This window comes from Brachionichthys hirsutus, chromosome 10, assembly GCF_040956055.1.
Source record: "Brachionichthys hirsutus isolate HB-005 chromosome 10, CSIRO-AGI_Bhir_v1, whole genome shotgun sequence".
Taxonomy (NCBI): Eukaryota; Metazoa; Chordata; class Actinopteri; order Lophiiformes; family Brachionichthyidae; genus Brachionichthys; species Brachionichthys hirsutus.
In genome coordinates, this window is record NC_090906.1 from 12564593 (window position 1) to 12590391 (window position 25799).

General features: G+C 48.4%; 1 protein-coding gene across 1 annotated transcript; it reads right to left on the reverse strand.

Moving 5' to 3' along the window:
- Positions 1-23516: 23516 nt before the first annotated feature.
- Positions 23517-25756, reverse strand: LOC137900334 (myb/SANT-like DNA-binding domain-containing protein 2). The gene is made up of 4 exons (XM_068744398.1): positions 25751-25756; positions 25274-25529; positions 25126-25189; positions 23517-24411 (listed from the first exon to the last, which is right to left on the reverse strand). The coding sequence occupies exons 1-4, from the start codon at positions 25754-25756 to the stop codon at positions 23517-23519; spliced, it is 1221 nt and encodes a 406-aa protein (XP_068600499.1).
- Between the last annotated feature and the right edge of the window lie 43 nt (positions 25757-25799).

Consider the following 25799-nt stretch of genomic DNA (forward strand, 5'->3'; position numbering starts at 1 on the left):
CGAAATGAGTTTCAAGCCTTTCTCTGGAGCGAGTTGTTAAAGTGAAGAGAGAGAGAGAGAGAGAGGGGACAGCACAACAGCAACAGACACGAGGCGAGCTTCTCGTGCACCATGGCGGCTCGGGGCGAGCGACGGCGGCAGAGCTCATCATCTGATAACTCTGGCTTCCGTCCCTCGCAGTGTAATTAACGGAGAGACACCGCTGGGGGACGCCTGGAGAGGAGGACGTGCCATCTCTGGCTTTAAGCTGCAAAATGGCCCGCCACTCATCAGCTTGGTTAAGAGAGAGAGAGAGAGAGAGAGAGAGGGAGGGGGGAGCCGGGAGGGTCATTGGTGTGAGACGTCAGCTTGTTCCAGTAAGACTTTATGTTTTCATGCTTTTCCCACAAATCTGCAGCAGACATGGCTTCCCGGAATGCCACCAGTTTGAAAGGCTACAATTTGGATTTGAACCTGTCCACTTACTGCTGTGAGGCAACAGCGCGACCCGCTGCGCCACCGTACCGCCCCGTTGTCAGAAACAATGTCTTACAATTCCAATCCAGCCTTAAAGCTAGAAGTTCACGACATTTAAAAAAAACAACAACTTTGCTGTGCTGATTTTTAAAAAGACACAGGAGGAGGAGCAAAAATTCAAAAATCAAATCTGAGGCAAGGCCGACGCCCCTCGACGCACATACTCGTTTCCTCTGCATTGTGAGGGTGGGAACAGAGAGGAAAAAGCTGGGCTTCCTGATAGAGCTCGGTTCCAGGATTAGCCTGTTTGTCTTGGTCAGTAACGCTAAAGACAGGAAGTAGTGTCTGAAGCCTGAACACTGAACGACCAGCACATCCGGAAACGGACTCAGTGGACAGTTAAGGAATCACGTTCAAGTTCAAGCCGATAAATACTGAGAGCTACGCCAATGCCAATAACTGTAAACTGTCGACACTCACTGAGGAATGGACGTCTGTGGATGTACAGCGTCACGCACACGCACACACACGCACACACACACACACACACACACACAGAACGACTGCGTTGACACTGAGACTCTCGAGCCTTCGGCCTCAGAATCAATCTGAGCATCGTTTCTCCGCTTTAATCGAAGGGCGGGAAACATTACGGCGCGACGTGACGGCTGTGTCAGGGAAGACGGACGGGATCGTCTCCGGTGGCTCGTGGAAGAGATGCGGTTGCCATGGTTGGAGGCCGACAGGTGCGACCTGAGTGTAAACCAGCTTTCTATCCAGCAGCTCTGGAATCATCTCCCAATAAATAGCCTGCTCAGGGTTGTATTGAGGAATGACTTGGCGCCGCTGTTATTTATCCGCTATAATTTATTCGAGGCCGAAGCCCCTTGCATCTGTGAAAGACGCCGCATGAATAAACTTCACCTGCTTGCTTGCGCCGAAGGGGCCGACAAGGTCCATAATGACAGTCGGTCCTCTCACGGTGCAACGCAAACCCAGCATCCGGCCCGCCTCCTCCTCTCAGAACTCGCATGAGCAGATGCTGTTGTTGGCACGGTGAGCTCTGTGTGTGTGTGTGTGTGTGTGTTTATAGCGAATCCAACACCTTAGGGTTAAACGCCGCAGGAAGACGTGTATTCTTCATCGCAGTTTGACTCGCCTCAACACAAGGACTTTTGATGTCTCAAAAGCTTTCAAACATATTTAATGTGCTTTATAGTGTTTGACATATGGCCAAAGATGTTTTGGCGTGAAAAATGGGGGTGTCCATAATTAAGAACCTAATCTTGCCCATCCTCGATAAAGAAGGGAAAAGAGAGAGGAGGCTGTTGCTTCAAAGCGAAGATAAGGGCTCGGCCTGGAGAGCGGCAGAGACATTAATCTTGCTTTGACGTGAAGACTGATGAAGTCGCGTTGGGACAGTGGACGAGGTCCAGCAACGAGGTCGCCTGCTGAAGGGAACGGAAGATGTTGAGCATCTCAACATGCTAATCATCTCCGCCAAGGAGGTTGTGCTTTCGCTGTCTGATTTTCTATTAGCAAGGTCACTCACAAATCGACAGGAAATGTTGGGAATGTTACCAGGAAGAGGTGATGATCCAGAGGAGATTCTGGATTCTGGATCACTTTGAAAGTTTCATTAATATTGCAGTCAATGGTGCTTCAAAATGTGTTCCTCAGTATCTCAATTGATTATTGGCCGATGTTTATAGAATTTGACACAATAATGCAGGGTGGGGATCTTTATATTTCCACCGAATTCCATCCAGATCAGATCCGGATTGCGGATATTAAAACAATTTTTCAAAAAAAACGTGGAATGAGCTGCTTGGCGGAGGTTTGCTCTCTCAGAGGGCTTTTCTATAGTTTGACCTGAAATGGCAATGATGATAAAACAGGCATGTGGGTTTGGACAGGTTGTAACATGAGAGCTACCATGACTGTTGAGAAAACACAGTCCCACACCGTGACACAGCACTTTGATGACGCTAGCAGCAACACTTCTACGTAGCGCCAAACACACGCAAACGCTAATCTTTGCAGCTCTTTCGGAGGATCAAGCCTCTTAGAGAGGATTACTCGTGAATTTTGGAGAGCAGCAACAGCGTGTTTCTGTCCAAAAACCTGCAAGAATGAGATTTTAAATGAAGGGACAGAGGACGAACTGTCCTTAATGACATTTTATGGGACGGCGACGGACAAAACTGTCAAAGTTGTGAGCAGAACTTTGGATGAGAGCAGAAGCTGGAAGAGTAGACTGAGATAATATCAACCATTATGTCGCTCCTAGTTTGCTTAGCTTAGCATGGAGACTGGGGTAATTGGGGTAATTGGGGTAATTGTCACGGCCCCTGTGTAAGCCACAGTTTTTTTCCACGCACTAACTTTGCCTGTCTTCCAGAAGCCGACTGGCAATCACCCGGCCAGAGTTCACCTGTGCCACCGTGCACACCTGCTGCTCGTCTCAGCATCAGCTGTCCCACTATTTAGGCTTGCTGAGCCCGAGCGTCTGATTCAAAGTATTTGTTCAGCTGTTCATATTTGCTGTGCGCTCGGCCTTGATTTTTGTTCCCGTTTTCAACTTTGTCCTTTTCCCATGAGAATATTTCCAAGTTAAAACATTTTCAGTCTATTGCGTCATTTAAGATTGTCATTTTAAGAAGAGGAGTTTGGCTCATATTTGACAGCGATACCCCCCCCCCCTCCCTCCCCCGACGTCTTTCGTGCTCCGTAGCATCACAGTCCTGAGACGGATTATCATTCAGACCGTTATCACGTCGCCATGGCGTTCTCAGAAGCTCTCAGCATCCTCTGATAACATCCTGTCTTTCCTTCACGCACAAGATATTGCACATCCTAATTAGCAATCCCAGAGAGAGGACATGTGGGGGGGGGGGGGCTCACAAACGGGAAGCGACAAGCAAAGTTCACTGTCTCCAGAGGGAAGAGTTATTTTGCTGCTTGGCCTCAGATCTGCCCACAGTTGAAAGACCCCTGATGATCCTTAAATCGGGGTGGTCGGGACGTTTCCCCGAATACCAGCCTGAAGCGACAACAGGAAGAGGAGACGAGTCCCCCGAGCAGCCATGATTGGCTCTTAAGGAGATACTTGAGGATGGATTATTTAGAGAGCCGTCCGTCGTCGATAAGAAGGAGGAATTGTTTATGGAAAACGACCCAGTTTTCCCAGTGACAGCCGATGGTGGGAGAGAATCAGCCAGAGATGGAAGCATTAAAGGAAAATGTAAATCCAGGTCATGCTCCTCTGTTTTTTTTTTTTTTTATTGCTTCCTGGGCTCACAGAAGCCTAGTAACTGGGATAGCAGTGATATGTATCTGCATGTTATTATATTACTGTGACCGTGGCAGTGACGTCGTGTGAAGGCTAATGGCGAAGGCTTCAGAGCATCAAACGAGGACCTGGCCTCCACGACACCACGCGTAACCCGGTTCACCCTGAAACGGTAAATCCGACCCGTAAAACTCTCGACAGTCGGCGTGTTGCTCTCCGGCTCGGCCCCTCCGATTATCACGCGGCGTCCGGAGGATTTCACGGTTGTCACGGATCATTTTGGAAATAAACATAAAGCTCATAGCTGCAGCGTGAAGAACTAAAACCACCGTGTGACCTTTGAGAGAGTTCACCGGCAAGGCGAGGCTCACATCCCATAATAAGCATCCTGACGTAAAGCATGGGAAATATAGTCTAATGACAGCTATTGAGTCATGTGATTACGCGGCTTCCTGGAGTGGGCGTGGCCTTCGGGAGGGGCTCAGGTGGACTCTGACATGAACTTCGGGGGGAGAGAAGCTGTATTTAGTTACTGTTGTTCCTGCAGACATTGTAATTCTTCTTCTCCAGCCTCCATCTCAGGCGTAAAGACAGATGGTGTCATTATTGGCGTGAACCCAGCACGGACCACGGGTCAATTTAATCTCTCTATTATTAGAGCATATATCCTCTTCCTGCTCGTGAATGTTGTCGTTGCTGTGATTATTAAATGCTGCGGTGAGCCTGATCAATGATCACTGGAGCAGGTCGGATCTAAGCATCTCCTTTAAATCAGCACATAAATTGGAACGCAGATATCAGAGGGCAGAGACGCGATTGCCCTCGACTCCCAAACTAAATCTCTCTTTAGCATTAGCTGTGCTGCAGAGGGGAGGTGACGAAAACAACCAAACAGGCTTTTGGGCGGTGAGTTTTGGCAACACCAGATTCCCGTGCCGAAGGCCGCGCTGGCTATGAAGCACACGCTGTGTGTGTGTGTGTGTGTGTATACAACATGAAAGCGTTTCAGCACACATGTTGGCATGGTAGCTGTTCTTCTCATCTCCACTGCACTCAGGGTTGATTGGGTTAGATGGCAAAGCGACGAGGACTCCGTGCTAAGCCTCGGCTGCAGCTAATCCCATCAGTGTTCAAAGGCAGCGCTAAAGGAAAGGCTCTGCCAAAGAGACGGGCACATCTGGTGCTGGCGGACGGGCCGACGCACACCTGAATCCACGAGGACGCCAATCAAAGCGACAGTCGGCATGAATTCCCTCACCGACTGCTCGGGGCTGGTGATCGTCAGTCGTCACGCCGACCGTCGGCCTGTCATCAGGAGATGTGGTTTTAACGACGGGTCGGATGCGTGTTTTTCTTTGAAAGTGAAAAGCATGACACAAAGTAAAAAAAAAAAAAAAAGATACAGTAATGTCTTCCTGCGAGACGGTGAGACCATTAATACATCAAAATCCAAATGTTTGGGATCAATAATGATGATGTCTGCAGCATTCGTGTGACTCTATCCTTTAGGATTAGCCCGTGCTAATTACAATTACTTAATTGTTAACCCATTAACCGCCGCTAATCCAACGGCGGATAATCTAAATCTGACTGTGATGAAGTCGGTGCCTCGCCAGCCATGACCCTCACAAACCGCTGGCCTGCATGGCTAAGAGAAAAGGCCCCATTCAGAGACTGACAGGTAACCCATGAGGTCGTGGGAGGAGCAACAGCAGGGGTGTGTCCTCAACACGCCACGCGAGACTGGCCCTTCAATAACGCCACGCTAGAACCGGGTGTGTCTTCTCGTCCTTGAAGGAGGACACACACCACATAAGCTGCTTCAACACTCACTTCACGTCTCCGTAACAAAATGGACTCCCGTCCAGGGACGGAGCGCCACTGTGTAAAGCAAGCCATTGTGTCCCAACCCTGTGTCCCCCCCCCCCGGGACAATGAACAAAGGGGTCCGACTCCGGTTACCAAGCACCTGTATACTGGAACACATGGACAGGAACAGGAGACAGAAAGACCCCCCCCCCCGTCCTGGTTCAGACCCTCTCTGGCTACCATAGCAACGCTCCCAAACACATTCATTTCTTCAAACTTCATTCTTCTCCGAATGAACAGAAAAGGTGCTTTTTTTTATTTTCTTTTTTTCTCCAGCCAGTGTGTCTTTTTTTGGGGGGGTCAAGATGTGAAGAACACAGAATGCATTTGTCCTGCCGGCTAGCCGCTATCACTGCGATTGATCGCTGCAGGCTAGACGGAGGGGGAAAGGTACGACGGGAAGAACGAATGTACCGGAGGCCTTATCTGGAAGCTGCAGGCACGCGGTGAAGGGAAGTGGAATGTCAGGACGGGAAAGAGGAAGTAGGCTAGGATGTGACACACAAATGTAGTCACACACACGCACACAACGAGATAGAGACGTCCCATCTGTCTCCCTTCTCTGTGAATTCACTTTTACATTCCCTCCATCTCCCTGATTCCTTTCTCTCCTTCTGTTTCTCTGAGTGCTTATCACCGACTTTTAAAGAGAAACAATTGACGGGGAGGATAAATATGGAAAGCGTGGCACTCACCTGGTGAATATCAAGCCAAAGGAGGCTCATCAGAACTGTCTGCACAGGAACGGCGGCCTCGAGCCAGATTTCATTCTATTAGATATTTTTCTTCAGCATAATGTGTCATACGAGCACTTCAACAAAACAAACTCACAAAAACAGTCAGATTTTGACTGATGCATCCGGATACCTGCCTGGATACAAAAAAAAAGATGAATAATTCTAGATTTTCACATTTACTAATAATGGAAGCTTTTTCAAAGGATATGGATTCAAAAAATAATTTTGACTTTTCATGGTTGGATCCTTTTGATGATGATCCAGATCGCCATGTGGACGGTGTAAATCCAATTAGGAAGGTAAATGAGCTGCTTGGTGGAGGTCTGTGCTTTTCTCTTTATCATTAAAATGGCATCTCTTCCCTTTTCTATAAGCTGAGGAGCCGTGAACAGAAAACATTTCCAGCGCTCAGGCGCCCAACAATGACCCCATCCTTTATTTCTCTGACGTTAATACAGAACGGAGAGATGCGTCGTGTGTAACGGGAGCTGCGGGATCAGGTTCCGCTCACGCATCGTTCTATCCGCCGAAGCTCGACGCGCCACCGGAGGCGAGTTCGTAGCCTTTTGTAACGGCCCCAAACGTTCCCTCTGACATTGTGTCCGGCCTTAATCTGCTTTATTTGCTCGTGAGGGATACTGTATGCTGTGAGCTTTCACAAGCGCAGCAGCAGAAAGCCTGCGTGTGTGAGCGCGTGTGTGTTTGTGTGTGTGCGTGCACGTGCCCGGCGCTGACACCCCGCCGTCTGATGGCATTTGCGGCCGCGTGCTCGGCTGTCACTTGACGTGTGAAATAATGCATGGCCCACTTTCCCCTTCTCATTCTCTCGAGTGGCCCGACATCGGCGGCCATCTTTGTTGCAGCAACCCTCGAACCTGGATCCTCGCCGCTCTGGAGGCGAGACCGGTTAATGGAACCCACTGGGTCATCTCACTCACTTTCCAGCACGGCGTGAAGAACACAGTGAAGATGGGGGCGAGGAAGAGGAGGTTGGAGTAAGGACGCAGACAAGAACACTCTGTGAAGCCGGCGGAGATTTGTGCTGACGGCGCACAAACGACAATGACAGCACCATGTGATGAAAATAACAACCGCCATGCATAATGCAGGACGCTCCTCTGCCACCGAACCGAGCACTCTGGACTCGGGACGCTCCTGAAAAGCCATTCTCTACCGGGGGGGGGGGGGCTTAGGGTCTGTGCGTCTCTGCTCGGAGACAATGATCGCTCACCCTCTGGGGGGGGGGGAGTGGGTGGTAACTTTGAGATGGACAGAGGTGATAGCGTTATCGAGTAGTTTCGCCATTAAACAAACGAATCAACGGTGAAGACCAGAGGAGAACATGTTCGGTCCACTCGTTATACACGGTCGAGTGTAAAGATAGCCCGACGCGCAAAAGAACGAACGCTCTTCGGTCTTTCTGTCACTTCCAAACTCGACACAGGAGATGGAAACTGGGCAAGGAGAGCAAAACAAACACAAGAATGTGTCTAGCGGCGAAGAGTTATGCTGGCGTGTTCTTGGGGAAAACAACTACCCCCACCCCCCTGCCCCCCCCTCCCTCCCCCGTGGTGAAAGTGTGAGTGGCGCGGCATGTGCAAATGCGAGATGATGTCTGCAGCCTGTTAGCAAGTGCTGCTAAGCACTGAGGTGGGAAATGAAAGTGCTGCGTCTTCTGGGAGGGAGCGCTGATTTAAATTGAGGGGGGGGGGGGGGGTGCAAGGCGTCGGCGAGGCTGAGAACGAGCTCTTAAATAAGACATTTGTGTTGTCCCGCTGCACGCACACACACACACACACACACAGAGTCAGACGTTTTGCTGTCCTCTACACCGGGGTCCCCGACCCGGTACTGGAGCCTGAAGCGTTTGTTACCGGGCCGCACAGAACGAATAATTAACGTGTACAATTTCCGTTATATTGATTATTGATAAGTAGAATTAGATCTCGTGACGTGTCATCACAGTAAAGATCTCAGAACTCACAGGTGACCTGTCATTGGTCAACACCTGACTGTAGGCGTGGCCTGTCAGGGCTGCTTATTGTTCATGTGTATGTTTGTGTTTCTTTAACAGACGGCGTAGCGTAAACTATGTCCTCTCATTACCGACTTGTCTAACACACACACACACACACACACCCGCACACACCTACTGCTGTCTGGTCAAGTACTTTGGCTTTGTCCGCCTCGCAGATTAAAGCTACCGAGCTAATTTGCCGCCATGTCACAATTCCTACATAATCCGGCTCTAATCCTCACCGACTCGATTAAACAGCCAAATCTCCACTTCGGTATCTGGCTCTATCTGCCGCACTCTCCGATTGTCCTTTCTCCCCTGCGCTCTGTTCTCTCTCTCCGCTCTACCTCCTTGACTCTCGACCGAATCTGTTCTTTGTGCCGCCGGCTTCCTTCCCGTTCGGCCTCTTGATGAGATTCTCACGCATCTTTCTTCTGTCCCAGCGACGGGGTCACCTTCAGAGACGCTGGAGTTACTCATGGAGAAATAAGTCCCGCAACTCTTCTAGCTTGGCTTTCCGTGCGTTTTAAATTAAAGCATTCTGAGCAAACCGAAGTCCCGAATCGGTCCGAACATTTATTGGGAATTTAGAAACTCCTTCTTATCGGAAGTCGTGCGGAGAAGATGAACTTGCGACCATGATGTTCATAACTGAAGCACAATTATAATGCATTCCTGAGCCCTTGAATGGAATCAATATGCATACTATAAAGATAATCCTGTATCAGAATAAGAATGCAAATGTAGAGAAGAGTTCACATTTACATAAACAAATAAAAACTTGCAAAAAAAACCACAATAGATTTTCTAACAGTCTCGGCTCAGAACTCTCCCGGATGGACCACAGCACGGATTTACATGAAACTTTTACAGCCGCCTCATGTTTCCTTCATGACTCGTGCATCATTCAGTGCATTAGAGCGTGTTTAAAGCTGACAGTCGCTCAGGCGGTGGCTGCTGAGCTGCTGCCTTTGTAATCGAGCCTCAGCTCATTCATTTTCCCCAAGTCGTTTCTCATCGTGGTTTCATACACATGAGGGGGGGGGGGGGGGGGGGGGGACCGCGTTGGAAGAGAAAATGGGGAAAGATGGGAAAACATCTCACGATGAGAAGCAACGCACGGATCCGCCACACGGCCTGTGACGACCAGGAAAAGAGCTGCAGCCAGCAAATATGAATAACTGAAGAAAGTGAGCGAAAGACGGGAAGAGAAGGAGAAGGAGAAGGAGAAGGAGGGGAGAATCGGCTTCGGTCTATTTTTAACAAGACGAGGAGGTGAAAGACAGATGAGCGACACGTTTCGCTGTTTAAGGGGAGTTCTGATGGTTTCTCCCATGTGAAGTCTTTCTCACTGCCAGGTAGTGTCGGGGGGAAGAAGCCAGTATTCCTCCGTGGCTTCCGTGTGTGTGCCGAGACGGTGATTAAACCAAATCTGTAAAGTTATTTTCTGATGATGGTGATGTCTGAAGAAGAGGAGGATGAGGAGGAGGCATGCATGGTGGTGGACTCAAGAGAGAGATTACGGATCAGACAAGGCTAGCCTTTTGTCCTCCCATGAAGGTGTGTGCGTGTGGAGGGGGTGGGAATATATGGATCTGTCATCAGGATTAAAGTGTTCCCATTGAGGGAATCGGCTTGGTGTGTTGTGGAAACGTTGGGGGGGGGGGGGGTTACAGCAAGATTCAGGAAGAACGGAGGGACAAAAAACATGTTGAATAGAAATGAGGATTTTCATTTCATGTGACAGCGTGATGAAGATATTCCAGAAGACCTCCGTGTCCCTGCGTGTGCGTTCAGTATGTAATGTGTGTCCCTCCCGGCGCTCACGCAAATGTTTAATCCTTTCCTCCGCTAATACTCCCTCTCTCTCTCTTTCTTTCTCTCACCCACTTCTCGAGAAGTGAAAACCCAACTTTGGGGTATAGATGCAAAATTGGAGGTCGTTAACTGCCGTCATGCGTGCATCGACTAAAACAATCCACTGGGTGAAAATATCCGCGGAAAATTTTTGCACTTTTCCTAATTACTCTTAATGTGCGCGCTAATGGGCTAATGGGCTCTGGCGGATGGATGGCCTCGGGAAATCAGTGAACATAATGACCAGTCACTAATGAACGCTCCAAACATCAATGATGATACTCAGGGGTCGTTTCCCCCCCCCCCCCCCCTCCAGTCCATTGGCGCCTGTGAGCGACTCAGCGACACGTCAGAGGAATCTGTCGTTTTGCGGCTCAGGCGAAGAGAATCTCCACATTCCCACTTCGGGAAACGGAGTCAGGAATAAAGTGCCTCAAAACTCAAGCTTAATCCTCATGGATCCTCTTTGGCATCCGGTTGAAAGACTTCCGCCTCTTCAAACACGTGCATGGGGGATTACGGTGGCTTTCTGCACCGCTACTGTGCATCAGGGCCCTTGAACAGCATCCAGAAAGGGAAGAGGGAGAAATGAAGGTGGGGTACTGTGTGGGGTTCCCCCCCTGTTATCCCGGTTTCCTGGTAGCAGGCGCTCTATAACGTCGACAGTGCCATTTCGGAGGGGGGGGGGGGGGGTATACTTCCTCTGCATTTGTTACATGACATTTTATATGACATTGTTCTTGCCTGGAGAATCAGAGACATCTTGCTTTACTATTTAATTTAGAACGCTGATATGTTGAATGTTGATAAATTACTGTTGGTTTGTGCGTTGGAGTTTGTTAAAAGCGTGTTGGCGGTGAATCTGATGAAAACACACTTTTCTCTGAGGGTTGATGTCACTTGGACAGAAAACGAAGAAAGAGAAATCCCATTATGACGCTGCTGGGGGAGATCCGCCCCCCCCCCCCCCAGCAGAGTAAAAAGCAAAAGAAAGAAGTTCATATTAAAGCATCGGCGCTCGCATGACTGTGGCAGAGGATGCGTCAGCCAAAGGAGAGGGGGGCGGGGGACCGTCGAGGGGGGGCTATACCTCTGAGCCAGTATCTGAGATAATGACATCAACCCAGCTCTCTCCGGAGTGTAGTTGTGTGTGACAGAAAAATAGATACGAGGTTATAATCACAGACACCACCCAGGGATGAACGGACCAGCGAAGGGAGGAGAGCGATGGAGGGAGGGGGGGGGGTGAGAGTGAGAGGGCGAGGCAGAGGGGGAAATGATTTGAAATAATGTCAAATAAATACATAAAGCCTGAGGCTGAGGAGTTAAGATGAAGAACTCACGCAGGCATAAGGAGACAACACACACCAAAATACGCACACGCATGCACACACACACACGCCGTAACATGCTCTCACCCTCCCAGCTGACCCGAGACTCTGATGCTGATGAGATGTTGGAGCTGTGGCCCCTGAGGAGCGAGGGGATAAAGGAGGGGAGGAGGAGGAGGAGGAGGAGGAGAAACACGAGCTTCACCTCTGTTACTATGACTCCTCCCACGACTTTAATTACAAGCAGCTCTGGTGCTTTTACCACACAAACGTTAACGTTCGTTGCGAGACGACCAGCGCATCACTTTTTGTCACACGGGAAGAGCTGGAGAAGTTCTCCACGAGCTGGAAGGTCTAATCTCGCCATGTTCGTACCCCCAAACCATGTTACATGATCCGTAACGGGATAATTTGTCCTTTCTCTTGAGGAGATGTCATCTAACCTTCAGACGGCCCTCCAAATGGGGCACTTTCAGAGCCGGGATGGACGCATCAAACAAAATTCCCAGAATGCCGTTGCAAACAGAGTCAGTGTAAAAGAAAGATGGCTGCCTAAATGCAACATATTCTTTTGTTATATTCTTCTGCTGTTCTTCTCTTTATCAGGATGTAGTCAAACGGGGTTTGGGATAGTGGCTGCAGTGGGACGCCCGCATCTCGTCTTCCTGTCGGTCCTCGAACCCGAACTATTTCTCTCCACATTGTCGACATGAAGCTCACCTGAAAAGCTTCTGAATCGGATCCTTACGCTTGGAAACTGGATCTGACCTGTGAGCCTTTGGCCATTTTTGAGTCGTCTCGGTAAATCCTCGGCACCGCCGTGCGTTCCTGGTCGATCCGATCTGACGTCTGACAAACACGTGGGTGTAGGTGCGTGCTGCGCGAGCGCGAGCGTGAGCGTGAGCGTGAGCGTGAGCGTGAGCGTGCACCTGCGCTGGCAGAAATGGCCATCATGCGGCAAAAACGCAAAGTGAAAGTCTAGCGTTGGCCGCCCCTTCACGCCCGTCACTGTAAACAGCGGCGCCTCCGCTCAAACTGCCCCTAAGCCTCTCATTACAGCGTGGGGGACACTCCGGTTTGTCATGAGAACGCATGAGAGTCTGCACCTCATCCTCAGCTTCATGCGTACGCAGAGCCAAGCCACTGCAGCCCAAAGTGTTTGAACATGGCTATTACAGAATACATGCATTTATTTAAATGTCTAGATGTCCAAAGGGGTGGTCTTCCCTAACTGGTGTCCCCCCAGTTAGGGGGGACACCAGTCCCCCCCCCACCTATCCTTGTGCGCCTCCTCTTCCTCGCTGAGTAGCGGAAGAGATGTGAATCCAACATAACTCGGCTCAACGGTGTCAGCTCATACAAAATGACTCCATCCGGCTTTCATTGGACGTCTGTCATTGGACGTCTCTCAATGGACGTCTGTCATTGGACGGAGGACCGGTCTGTCTCTGTCTCTGTCCAAGCATGTCCTTGCACTGCTTCCTGCCGGTCGTCGTTTTGCCCACAATCTGATGAGGTTCTACTCATGAATGCTGATTTTTCAAGTAAGATATTGCTAGAATGCAATGGGCAGCACGGTGGCGCAGCGGTTAGTGTTTGAAGTTCTATACAGAAATCGAGTAACACATAAAATATTCCTGCAGCTCACAAAGGCACTTTAGAACGAGTGTTACTACAAACTTCCTGAACACTTAAAGAAGAGAACCAGGATTACGACAATGTTCCCGCTCAGCCTTCAGACCCGCCCCCCCAACCGAAGTACCTCCATGCAAGAATAATTGAAGGCTGTCTGTCTAAGCCCGGCTCATGCCCTCAATACCCGTCTGTCCACGGCTTTATTCACTTTTTATTTTAAGAACAGGTCAGAAGGATATGTGGCTGCAGATGTTGTTGACTTCTGGCTCTAACATCTGCCGTCAGCGCACAATGCGTGCAGCGTTTGCTCAGCAGTGGTGTCATCTTTGATAACTGGGATGCAAATTGAAAACTCCATCGATGGATTCAAAAATCAGTTAAAATACACATCAGCTCTGATTCACTTTTACTTCTCGTTGTTGGTGTATAAAGATACCAAGAACAATTCTAGAACCTTTTGTTGCTGATCCAGAGCACCGTGTGGACGGTGTAAATCCAAATAAGAGGGGGATGAGCTGCTTGGCGGAGGTTTGTGCTCTCTGAGTGCTTTTCTAGTTCTGTAGGTTTTGCTAATTAGGCTTGCGTGCCTTACAGGGCGGAGCTACAGATCAATCAGATCTCACACCACCAGACTGTCTCACACTTCCTTCCCCTCAGCCATACAAACCTTAAACAACAATTAAACAAACTCAACCGCACCACAATCAGGGATCTACCTTAACACCTGTGCAATTACCTCAATAAAGTTTGTCACTGTAATAATATACTGGAGTATTATCCGTTGTGTGTATTTAATTTCATTGTATCACTGTGTGTAATGAAAATAAAGTACTCTTCTATTCCATATAGTGTAATACTTGTCCGTGGTTTTGCTGCGGCAGCAACCCTAACAATAAACCAGGAAGGAGAACTGAATGCAGTCGTCTCATCAAACGTGCTGCTGACTCACCTGGACACCTGATTCCAGCCCTCAGAACAACATTAACTTGAGCGCCACTAATTACAAATGAAGGTCGACCAACCCGACCTTTAAAGGCTGATGACATAATAATGATAGTTTGGAGCGATGTATGAATGTCTCACGTGAGAAAATGCAGGAAGGACTTTATTAGACTGGATCAAAGTTAACAAATAATAAAATGTCTTTTTTAATAAAAAGGTTATTTACGCTGTTTGTTTTATACTTTTCTCTGGGACTTTGACATCTGGAGATTTTGCTGTGTGAGCTGAATAGAAATCTGTTGTCGTCCCTCATCTTTGATTGAATTGGAGAGTTTTGCGAAGCAGAAATGAAAGCCTTCCATCTGTCTGCATCAGTGAATGTCAAACTCATAAATAACCGAGCGTGAACGCCGGCATCATCCGATTACCCGTATGAACTATTTAATGTGTTTGGCTTCAAATACGAGAGATCAGTTACCCCAAAGTTGATAAACGGAACAGACATGAGGGCGGCCTGTTCCACATGGATGGTGCAACAGACAGAGGAGAACTCACCCGTAATGGTGAATATTTTTCACTGACAAGGCTGCATGCATGATGCGGCCATATCTGCAGTGTGAATGTATCAGTGGAAAGAACTGCGAGGGTCCCCCCCCCCCCCCCCCCGCTGGCCTCAGGAACCACCTGATGAAGCGCCTGTGGCTCTGGTGGCGGTAACCAATCATTAGCCGGGTGCGCTGCTGAAACCGGGCTACTGTCAGAGACCCGGCAGTCTCCCAGCACCGCTACTATGGCAAAGACAAAGATCAGGTATAAATACAATCTGTGTCTGGGATTTATTTATAACCATAAGACTGTGTTGAGAGAAGCCATTATTGTTCATAAATAAAAACAAAAGCTGGGGGGTTTTTTGTAGTCCATATGTAACAGTAAACTACGTTTTTACTGCCCAGCATCGAGTTCTAGCCGAGCTCACAGGCATCGATCACTTATCGGGACATAATAAAATACCCCGGTGGGGCCACTCAGCATGGTATGTCCCGTAGAGAGGAATACAGGGAGGGGTGGAAATAGTGACAGGAGGAGGAGGAGGAGGAGGAGGAGGAAGATGCAGTAATGTGTATGCGCCTTTAAGAGTCCCCAGGCCAGAGACGCAACGTTGGGAAAGTCGCCCAGTGCCTTTCTCATGACCCCTGAGTCGGGGACTTTTTCCTTTTGGATCCTTGGGCAGAGACGGGACATCAGAGGAAACCCGGGGAAGGACAACCAAGATGTTAGCGCATCCCTAAACGGCGATGGCGTCTGACTTGGAGTCGCTGCCTTTCACTGGCTAAAGGCTGCCAGCACTCTGTGAGGACAATTCACACACACACACACACACACACACACACACACGTGTCCAGGCAGCTACGAGTTAATGTCACTCCTACTTTCTCACAATGTACCCCAAATCGGGATTAAAATAACACATGAATGTTTGTGCTTACTTATAAATAGTTAGTAACTCCGTGGAAGTGGGGCAGGAGTTGCAACTTGTCAGGCCGCTAATGTTAGACTGAGCATCGCCTTCAGAGGTCAGAGCAGCTTTTAAAATATGCTGCTAATACTGCACTGCTCCACATTCTTTAATCGCAGCCCTAATCCTGCGGCTGTGACTTTAATTAATGTCATATAATTACATGAAGGTGTTTACATGACACTGGGATTAATTGTAGTGGTTTTTGTAGAATCAGAATAAGAATGAAATATCAGTGCAGAGGCCAGAACCTCAGTTTGAGGTAAAGGTTTTGTCATCAACCAATTACAATGAGGTGTAAAATGTAGACATTTGGCTGCAAAGAATGAAAATGAACCAAAAAGAAATGACAAGAGTGTAGAAATAAAAGACAAATAAGAGGAAAACAAAGAAACTGGAAAGAGACATTAAAGGACACAAAAACAACAACATGAAATGATGAGACAACAACACAAGCACAAAATATATATATATATATAAAAAAGGGCACAAAATGAGTCAGAAGAAACACTAAAAGACATCAAATGACCAAAAGACAGAAGAGAAATGTCTGTAAAGTAACAACATTATCGCACTGCCAAAGAAATATTAAAGAAAGAAACACAAGCTCATAACAAAGAAGCACAGAATCATTTTAAAGATGAGAATGACTCCGATGAGACAAGCGGCTGCAGCGGCTCGGAAGCATGCAAGCTAAATAACAGGCTCAACGTGAAGGCGGTGGAGGAACCACAGAAACGGTGACGCTCCGGTGACGCTCGGCGATGGCGTCCTCTGAGCTGAACCTGCTTTAATCTCAGGCTCTTGTTCACCGGACCAGTGGGTGTAAATACATCAGATTACACCGGCGGGGTCGGACAGCTCTACCGTCCCAGAAAGGTACAAAATGTGCCGTTGTTTTTTTATCTCCGTGTCTGTCATCACGTATGCGCTGATAAATCCTTCAATCGCCTTCCCGAAATCAGAATTGCAGCAGTCGCTGGCGGATACAAAGGCGAGGACTGCGGCTCCAAACTGCTGTGATCCCAGCTCAAAGTGGAAAGGGGCTTCGGCGCACACCCGGTTGGTATTATTGTAAGAAATAGGCAATTAGAGATAAGGCTGGGCGAACTGCAATCCATGGCCCTTCCTGGGGAAGTGTTGCCACGGTTACAACAGGGAGTGAAACGGGAAACAAACCAACGTCAAATGGAGACTATGTCAGGAGGCCATAAAGACACGGTTGGTACAATGGGGGGGGGGGGGGGATTAGTAACTCTTAGTGGCTCAATGTTAAAATAATACATACGGCTAAAAATAAAGCCTCCAGCCAACTCTTTCTCTTTCTGTTAATCAGCTGCCCCCCCCATCCCAACGGAGCCTTTGAAGCTCTGACCTTGTTAACAACAAATGATGTTCTGTTTGGCATATCCGGAATAGAAGAGCAACGGTACGACGATCAGGGCAGCGAGAAGGCGTGGCTGATGTTTGCCATGAACGCCTGCACGATTTAGCTTTGAGATTAGCATACACGCTATCGACTGAACTCCAGTCATCTATCATTTATTGCTCAAAAATGCGATTTTTTTTCCCGTAAGAAAATACAGTGAAAATGTTATAAATTGACAGGAATAATAAATGAACACACTGAATATATGCAGATGAGTGAGGAGCTCTTAATTTGAAAATACAAATTCAGACCTTGCCTTCATGTTCCACAATCACTCATCAACTCCTCCTGACATTAAATGTGAAAACATTCTCACAAGTCTGATTTTAGAAACACAAAATAGGGTCTAATCTGGTTGCTGCGGACGTTTGCTCACTTCCTGTTTTAGCGCGCCGGGCTACGTCAGGGATTGAACACGCGCACCGGTTTCCTGTTGCCACAGGGCTGCTATTCATGACCATTTCCTGTCTGCATCTCGACCAGGACACACCTGCGGGGCGATTGATGGCTTCGTCCTACAGGGGGGGGGTCGAGGTCGGCTGCCATTGTCCTGTCGTGCTGCCGACACCCAATCGCAGCCATGCTTGCTGTTAAAACTCCAGATTAGTCACAAGGATGTGACTAAGGAGAGTTTACTCCCTGCAAAGCCTTTAAGGTATCTGGACCCCGGTGTCACCGGGGGGGGGGGGGTTGGCATGTGAGGTGGAACTGCAGCGTTTCTCAGGTAATGCCCTCCCCTCGGGGTGGAACCAGCAAGCCTGAGATTGTCTTTGTCAGCTCGTGTGATTGTTTTGGCAACAGCGCATCAGAAAAAAAGCACGCAGTTCTCAAGGGCCAAAGGGCCAAATGAGCGTCAGCCGCCTTCCTGCTGGGGCTCCCTGACTTCAACGTTTGTTACCAGAGCAGGGCCGTTCTCCAGAAGAGGCCACGGGCAGCCTAAAGGGGAATGGGGGGGTTATATTGTGTTTATGCTGATGTGTAATCCATGACCAGATTAAGATTCAATCCGATCCCTGGATTCCCGTTGACGCCCCAATCTGCCGGATTGATCAGAATAAATCTGACTTCTCCAAAACTTCTCTCCAAACATTTGCGATCCTCTAAAGTTACAGATGCCGCTGTTTAAATTATCAGCTCAAATGAATCATTTAAAGCTTCTCATTCCTGAAAACGTTTGCAAAAAATACCCAAGATGCTGCTTCCTGCCCCAATTTCTAAATCAAAGAGACGGGAAACGCACCCGCGTGGAAGGAGCGCGTTCACGCGTTGCTGGAGAGAGGGATGTCTGAGCGGCGTGCGTTGCAGCAGCTGTAAAGGGATTATTCTTCCCTGGAAGACATAATCGTGCATGTGTAACACGCCTGTTTTTAATCCAAACAGGTGTTTGGCCTTTAAATCCACCCAGAAACGCACCTTTACTTTCTGGGAGATTCTCTCTGAGCAGTGATCGGTGGAATATAAACTATGGGATGTTTGGAAAGTTCGCTGATCGGCTTCGAAAAAGACGCGGATCCATAAATAGATTTACGCGTCACCTTCAGACGTTTCATTAAAATACAGGAACTGTTTGTTTGTGTTTTTTGCGTTTTCTCCTGCATAAAATACGCAACAAACATGATGAAATGAGAATTATTATTTTTTTTATAATAACTTCTGTTCCTACCTGAGAGTCCACACAGAAAGGTGAAGGACAGGAGAGTAAGTTTCCTCGAAGTGGGACGGAGCTCCATGGCAGAAACAGTTTCTACTCCTCCAAGCTTATAAACTATGAGTTCTGTTCCGCCTCGGGAAACGCTCCTCAAGTCTGTCAAGGTCCCTTCGCTCTGAAACCGGAGCCGTTAACCGGGAAGGGAAGGTGCGCCTCAGGTGAGGAGCTGCGGACGCGGCCGGTGCGCAGGAATCCTCGTTAGTATCCGCGCCTCCGGCTCTGATCCTCCGCGACGCTTCTCCTCCTCTTTACGCACAACTGCATCTGCAATTCCGTCCTTATCAAAGAGAGCGGCGACAAGAACTCTGCAAGTTGTCATCCTGTTCTCTCCTCATGGAGAGAGAGAGAGGGGGGGGGATGAGAGACCCGCAGCGAGACAGGAGAGAGAGAGAGAGAGAGAGAGAGAGAGAGAGAGAGAGAGAGAGAGAGAGAGAGAGAGAGAGGAGATATGGAAACCTTGGAGGCAAGTCTTCCTCAATATTAATGAATAGTTCCTGTGAAGAGTCTGAGAACAAGAGCTCCTCTTTTGGCTTCATAACCGTATGCTTTTATTTTGAAGGCACGTAAGGCTAACATCCGTCTGAGTCTCTCCGCTTGACGCGAACACCTGTCCTCTGGTGCAGGTGTCCAAACGAGTTCTGACGCGCAGTTTGGGAAGTAAGGACAAATTAAGGATACCTTGAAATTAATTTTAATTAAGAATATTTTAGATTCATTTTAATGAGGACTATTTTAGATTCATTTTAATGAGGACTATTTTAGATTTATTTTAATGAGGACTACTTTAGATTCATTTTAATGAGAACTGTTTTTGATTAAGGAGAACTCGTCAATAATCACGATTATATGGACGGACGAGGACATTTGAAAGTTTCCCTTAAAACCGGCCGACACCTCTCATCCTCCGTGTGGGACCTCACACTGCCTTCATATAAATGGAGCGTGTTTCATCTCATTCCGGGGAGGCTTCCTACTCAAATGCAATTAGTTTCAACCTTTTGTCAGCAATAAGCCAAATTCCGAGCCTCCATCCTTTCCTTGCGGATCTTCTGTTTCCGTCGTGTGTGCAGCGGCGCGGCTCTGAGAGCAGAAACAGGCTGGACGCATTCCCGAGGTGAGCTCACTCCCTCCCCTGATGTAAAAACATGGGCTGACCTGTCCTCTCTGAAGTGGTCAGACCCCCCCTTTATCTCATCTTCTAAGGTTGCCTCAGCAACAAGGGTGATGCTAATGCTAGAGGACTGCTCAATTATGAGAGGTGAGCGAGGGTTATTCCTGTGATTAAATCCAAAGAAGCAGGATCGGGGGGGGGGGGGGTTGTGTTGTGTTGTGTTGTGTTGTGTTGTGTTGCATCCGGGCCTCCAGATGAAACAGCGTTCTGGAAAGAGCCGTCAAAACGGAGCAGTGTTCAGTTTGATGCAAACGTTTTCTGAGCGAGGCAGAAAGGTTAATTCTGGATTCTGCTCATCCAAACAGAAAATAACGAGACAAACGTGACGCCTGGAGCTCAAATACGCTGCTTGTTTCAAATGAATTATCTAATGGTGTTTCCAATGTGGCCAAGTAGCTTAGAACTGGGAGCATTACTGTCATCAATCAACACGGCTGAGTAACATTTACTTTTGGAATGGATGGCAGTTCCCAACTTTTTTTTTTGGGGGGGGGGGGGGGGGGGGGGGGGCTCTCTACTCTCTTTTAACTTCAATTGAAAAGCAAAAGTCAGCAGATAAGAGGTGCTGCAGGAAGTGTAAGGGAAGCATTGGGAACTCGGCCCCTCTTCTAGACACGCCCCTGGATTTATAGGGTGGAGAGTATGATTATAATTTTTAGTGTTTTTATTTTGAAGGATTCACAGGAGTGCACTGGAAATGTAAGAATATATTCCTAGAACTCACAAAGGACACATCACGAGTTTAATCTAGAGAATCTGATGCTTCGGTAACAGAACACTAACGAGGATTATTAAAATTCATTTCATGGATTGTTTCCTGTGGTTTCAACTCCGTTACACATCATCATGAACAAAAGCAAGCAGACCCATCAAATATACAGAAACAAGAATACTGAATATTTAGTTGCATTATTGATGCGTTGTTTCTACAATGTAAATAGACCAGTGAATGGTGAGATGTAACATTAATATGAATTCACTGACAGAGCAGGAGGACAGTATGCAGCGATGCCTGTTTGCCTGTTTGCCTTGTGGAATATCTAAAACATGGATTCTAGTTGCTCTCTTCAAGGCCACACATTTTGTTCCGTGTTATGAAGCTGCTGTTGGACGTGAGGCCGGATATTTGTTTCTTTCTTGAAGGCTGTCTTCCGAAAGGTCAGCGGCTTCGTCTTCCTGCTCTTCCACCATCTGTGTCTCCTGGAGAGACGCCTCTGAAGAATCCTCGTCCGTCACTCGTTTCTTTTTCATGCTTTAATAAACATTAGATTTTATTTCTCAGTGAAATTTAAGTCCCTGTTTTATCCATATAGTTTTGTTCTCTTTTTAGATATTTGTCCCCATCTAGTGGCCACATCTGGAAATTACATCTTCCATCTCTGAAGGCCTCATATTCACTGAAATATTAATTATTATATAATTAAGTTTTTTTGGAAAGCCAATTCGTAATTAATATAGACATGTTCTTCCATACCAAACAGTACTTATGAAGGATTCCAATAACCAACAGTTTGGGTTAATAATATAAATCTTTGTGCCAGACATTTTTTTCAGAACCACAGCTCTGCCTGAGCAACCTAAAAAAACAACAAAAACAAATGCAAGTCATTACATTTAGTTATTTTCTCTTTTTATTGGGACATTGCGTCATTAGTTGGACTTAAAGTAGCATATAATAAATACAATCTGTGAAAGAACAAGCGAGCAAACCAACGTCTTTCCTCTTTATTGTAATCTCAGATCGGACAAGTCGGAATGACGCCGTCTGATAATCTGTAGCTTCATCACTACTATGGTGAGGGAGAGGAGGAGGAGGGACACAACATGGATTATCAGACAAAGAGGAGCCAGTCACGGTTGAGCATCTTTTTTTCTCCTGGAGTTATTTGCCTTTATCGAGATCTTATTTCCTCTTAAGTTTCTTAAGAGGAAATAAGATGTTCCACTGTGGTGCAAGAATAGGAGGGTAAAAACGGCCAAAAATTACTTTCTACCTGCGTCTAAAAAAATAAAGACCAAGTGTAATTTTCATTTGTGGAAATATAATATTGATTTTATATCAGACTTGACCTGAAAACATGCTAATGCTAACAAGAAAGCAGACTTTTGCCCATAAACCAACCTTCCTCACCGTCTCCGTGGGCGACGGTGGCTTTTGAAATGAAACTGAATGAATACTTAAGGGGATCAGTCAGGAGGGGAGGTGGAGTGAATGGACGGGGGGGGGGGCGACCGCCGCAGGCCTCACAATCTGTTTCATTCATGTGACAGAAAAACAAACCCACAAAGCCGTCGTCGCTGCGTGGGGAGGGACGGAGAACCCCGTTTATTTTTTGTAAACATCCAAAACGGTGACTTCCAAACAATCACACACACACACCTACGGACACACACCTACACACACACACACACACCTACGGACACACACCTACACACACACACACGAGACAAAGTGCCAACCAACAAAATAGAAAATATCATATAAGTCATCTTTATATACTGTATACCCAAACAGAGGAACATTGCAAAGCCGGAATGCTGGAGAACATTGATCTTCTTAAATATATATTATAGGTAGATTTCATACACGCGTACTCGGCCTCTCTCTCTCTCTCTCTCTCACATTGCACATACGCTCAGGAATCATTTTCAGACAGAGTTCAGTTTGTTGGTGACGGATAACGTCGACCTCGAGCCGCGTTCTCACGCGCAGCCGTACATCCGCGAGCGCCGACGCCGCCGCGCTGCCTACGGGGCGGCGTGAAGGTCTGAAGGAGGCGCAGCTTAGTTTGTAACTCGTCATCTGTGGAGTCAAACAAGAGACAAACTCAACCCCAGAGTCCACAGCTGCAGCCAACAAGGCACACTGGTGACCAGTACTAATCATGAGCCAGTCTAAAGCAGTGCGTCCCCCACAAAGGCTCATCACGGAGCACAACCCCCCCCCCCCCAAAAAACCACACACGATGTCATGATGCCTTTACAGATCGGGCAGATCCAAAACGCAGCGCAGTGTGCAGCTAAGGGGTTGTTGGTCTGGAAATGCGCCGTGGCCAGGTGCATTGTGGGTATGCTGCCATCTGAAGACAGCTTTTCCACCCACAAGAGACACTTTCTGCACGGCATTGGCAAACACACGGTTAATGCGCGGTGGCGTCCCTCCCAACAGCCCGGTCAGGCACGCGTGGACCGTCCATCGGTTGCCCTCAGATGCTCCGTGAACTAAAGGGAAGGCAGTAAATCCCCACTATGGTGCCCCCTGCTGGCCTGGCAGAGGTAGACGGATGATACCGCAGTGGTCACCATGCCAACCCCACACTCCCCGATGAGGCGATGTTTATCTACACAAGACGAGCAGCAGAAACCGTCGTAGTGCACGTCGGCTTGCACGTTTCACATTCCCGTTAACCCCGTGCGACGGACACCGGTAGTCTTTTTTAGAGCCTTTCACGCATCCACACGTCACGACAGACAGAATCGGCCACCGTCACCGTACCGGCTGTGAAGTCGGGTCCGGATACCTCCGGTCAGCGCGGGCCTGAAACACCGAGCGCAGCTACGATGCTTCTTGGTTGTTGTATTTCAGGGAATAGCCGACGGCAGTCTCAAGGCACTCCACCAGGGAGCCGGCGGAGAGGAAGTCCAGCTCCACCTCAATAAACTTTATGCAAATGGCGAGACGTTGCGGCGACGCGTCACCCTCCTCGCCATCGCGGCTGTTCTCCTGCAGCCACCGCGTCACGGCGGAGGCGTCGCCGTGAGCGAAGTGTTTGCCAGAACCCTGAAAGTGCTGGAAGAGACACTGCTGGATAGTTCTACCCTCAGCGATGCCCAGGTAGCAGTAGGTGACCTTTACCCCAGTCCTGTCGCCCGCCCCTTCGCCATCGGCCCGAGTGCCGTTCTCCGACTCGTGCCGAGGGAGGCCGTGTTCTTCGGCGTCCCCTTGGGGCGAGGTCTGACCGTAGCGTTCGTTAGATGACAGCGGCGCCTCGTAGCCGATGGCGTAGAGTCCGCAGGCCTTGGGGATGTCCACCGGGAGGAGGTAGTGAGACGCGCCTGTGCTGCAGCTCGCCGCTCTGGACCGGGACACTGGGATCCAGTCCACTCCCATGTGCAGCTCCAGGCAGCGAGCCTCGCTGATAGTGATGTCCAGGAACTTGTAGTAGACATTCTTCCAGTTCATCTTTTGAACTTTGGTCATGACGACGCGGCCCTCTGGCTTCTCCGGGTTGAAGTACTCCCGAAGCCTCTTGCCTAGCGGCACCTGCGAGCTGATTTCGGCGTAGTGGTAGCGCACGTCGTCGCGCCAGCGCGTGTCGAAGCCCACGCCGAAGATGGCCAGCTTGTTGGAGAGGTGCAGGCGCGAGAACTCGGTCCACGTCTGGAAGTGCTCCCATTTCAGCTGCACTGACTCCAGCATGCGCATCACGGTCCGCATCGAGTCCCTTTTTCTGCAGAGAATCCAGAAAGCACAACAATGACGGGCGTTAGAGAGGACGATCGGAAGCAGTCGCCTGTCTGTGGACACAACAGACAAACAAACAAACACACGAGCAGTCACTGTTAGCCTTAAATTATGTGCTGCCTCGATGTTCAGCATGTTTGGTACGTTAGTATTACATAGGAAGAGCATTAGCCTGCACTGGATGCGTTTCAAGATCTCTGGGAGATCTGGAGATCCCGTGGAGGATTTGAATAATTCTAGATTTGGCGACCCCCAGAGGTAGAATTAAAAATGACGCCCTGTCTGACATTTGATCCTCCAGGCAGATCAGCATTAAAAACCAGAATGACTGTCAGGAAATCACCGAGCAGGTTCCAGAACATGGATCTCAAGAGTCTAGCATGTGAGCCAGAAGCCAAACGTTAACATCCGTCTATCGATCCAATCAGTCATGCCCTTTTTGAACAGCAGAGGGCGCAATCTACTTCTAGCTTCACGTTCTGAACGAGAAACCAGGACGTGTCTGTTAAAAGTCAAGATTTTCAATTATCGTGTATTTAAAGTAAAGGTAATCAGTTCAAACATATTTGTATCTTGTGTATACACACATATATATATATATATTGTATTTACTCTGTCACAACTGCTTCTGAAATCAGCTTTTCAACAATAACAGCCCGACTACGAGACGAAGGACGAGGCCTTCGCTCCGGGGACTTACTGCGTTTCTACTGCCAGCTCTGCTTGAAGCTGCAGAGCTCTGTTTTTAGGCACCTGGATTTCTTCTGAGGGGAAAAAACAAAACACAAACACGTATTAGCTCAGCGACACAGAAGGTTTTGCTGCCGTCTGCTCGCTCAAACGCTCACCCGTCTCCATGTCTCCCTCCTGGAAGGCGGAGTCCAGCACCTGGTTGCACCAGTCCTCCTGGGAGAAGTCCTCCATGGTGCTGCCGTCAGACTCCATGTCCTGGTAGAGGCCGCTGCTGTTGATCAGCACCGGCGCGCAGCCCTGGGAGTCCCAGCCTCCCTGGCCGAACACCTTCTCCAGCTGCTCTATGGTGTAGCTGCTCTTCCGCTTCCCGATGCCGTGCTCCTTCACACGGCTGTAGCAACGCCGCAGCGTCTGGAGGTGGACCGCAGGGCAGAGGGGGGGGGCATCGCGTCAATCCGCTAGGTATCGGGAGCCACGTTTGATATTCAGACGACGCTCGTTAGAGATCTCTGTCTCTAAGATTAAATGTAGGCTGAAACGCAAGTGTATCGAAAAAATATTTAAAAAATCTTAATATCCACAATCCAGATCCGATCCAGATTATTGGTGTTGGTAAAATAGAGATCCCCAACCTCCATGATTGATTCCACAAACATGGCCAATAAACCAATAATCGGCCGA